This window comes from Antrostomus carolinensis, unplaced genomic scaffold (assembly GCF_000700745.2).
Source record: "Antrostomus carolinensis isolate BGI_N321 unplaced genomic scaffold, ASM70074v2 scaffold38404, whole genome shotgun sequence".
NCBI lineage: Eukaryota > Metazoa > Chordata > Aves > Caprimulgiformes > Caprimulgidae > Antrostomus > Antrostomus carolinensis.
This window is the reverse complement of record NW_010309388.1, coordinates 1-1,132: the sequence shown is the minus strand read 5'-3', so window position 1 is coordinate 1,132 and position 1,132 is coordinate 1. Positions and strand designations below refer to the sequence as shown.

Here is a 1,132-nt window from a genome sequence, read left to right as displayed (position 1 = left end):
ACCAGCTCTGGCCCAGCTTAAACCAGGACACTTTCCCTGCCAGAGCGGGGCTGTGGGAGCTCCATGGTTTGGAAGTGTTGAGGGACACACGGTGCTGAGCATGAGCTGCTCCCGCTGCAGCTGGCTGGAAACTCTTTGCAGATCTCACCCTGTCTCTGACTTTAGTCTGGGAAGAGCTGCAGAAGATTTTTCCCTCTGAGGGAAGAGTGAAAAGTTTTCCCTTGGCTCCGGCTGTCACAGGGAGGAGGCACTTTGATGCTGGAGATGTTCTGTGAACTCACTGGTGTGGGTGAGCAGGGGATAGTTCAACACCAAAACACTCTCGTGGCTGATGACAGCCCCTTACAAAGCATTTCTGTGCCTTTCCACTCGCTCTGGATGTCTCTGGAGTGGGGAAGGAGCAGGACTGACAGCAATAAAATGGCTTAAGGGGATTGTGGAGGAGATGGGAAGCGCTGGTTGTGGGGTTCAGATGCCGCGTTACAGGGTCCTGTGTGGCTGTAGAAGGTGACACGGGGGAAATAACCAACCTGTCACGCTCCTGTGAAACAAAATCACCCCAAAATAAAAGCTGTTGACTTGGAGGAACCTGTGTCTGGACGAGCTGGTGGGCTGAGTCCCCTCACTGGGGCAGAAATTGGTGACAATGGTGTCGAGACAAAATAAATCCAAGTCATTTAGTGCTGGTGGGTGAGGTGGGGCTGTGATTATCCTGGCTTGGCTGAGAAGGGAAGGAATTGGGGGAGTAAGGATTGAGGTGAGGTCACTACCATCCTCTTAACCTTTTTCTTTCATTCTCCAGCGGTTAAAATCAAGAAGAACAAGGACAATGTGAAATTTAAAGTGCGTTGCAGCCGATACCTGTACACTTTTTAAAGTGGTTTCCAGCCGATACCTGTACACTTTGGTCATCACTGACAAGGAGAAGGCTGAGAAGCTGAAGCAATCTCTACCCCCAGGTATGATTTGATGTCTGAAGAGAAATTGAGTGGGTAACCTAAAAGTTCTCATTGTCCCATCACGTTTGTCACCTTTCTTCTGGATCACTGATGTGTTGGTTGTGACTGTGACCTTTGTAGACCCAACAATCTCCCTCTACTCATTGTCCTGCACGTCCGGACGGGGGACCAGC

General features: G+C 50.4%; 1 protein-coding gene across 1 annotated transcript; it reads left to right on the top strand.

The window, feature by feature from the left end:
- Window positions 1–802: 802 nt before the first annotated feature.
- Window positions 803–959, top strand: RPL38 (ribosomal protein L38; the record flags this gene model as incomplete). The annotated part of the gene is made up of 2 exons (XM_029084515.1): window positions 803–851; window positions 886–959. Coding segments are annotated over 2 exons (123 nt in total), but the record flags the coding sequence as incomplete, so codon positions are not given.
- Between the last annotated feature and the right edge of the window lie 173 nt (window positions 960–1,132).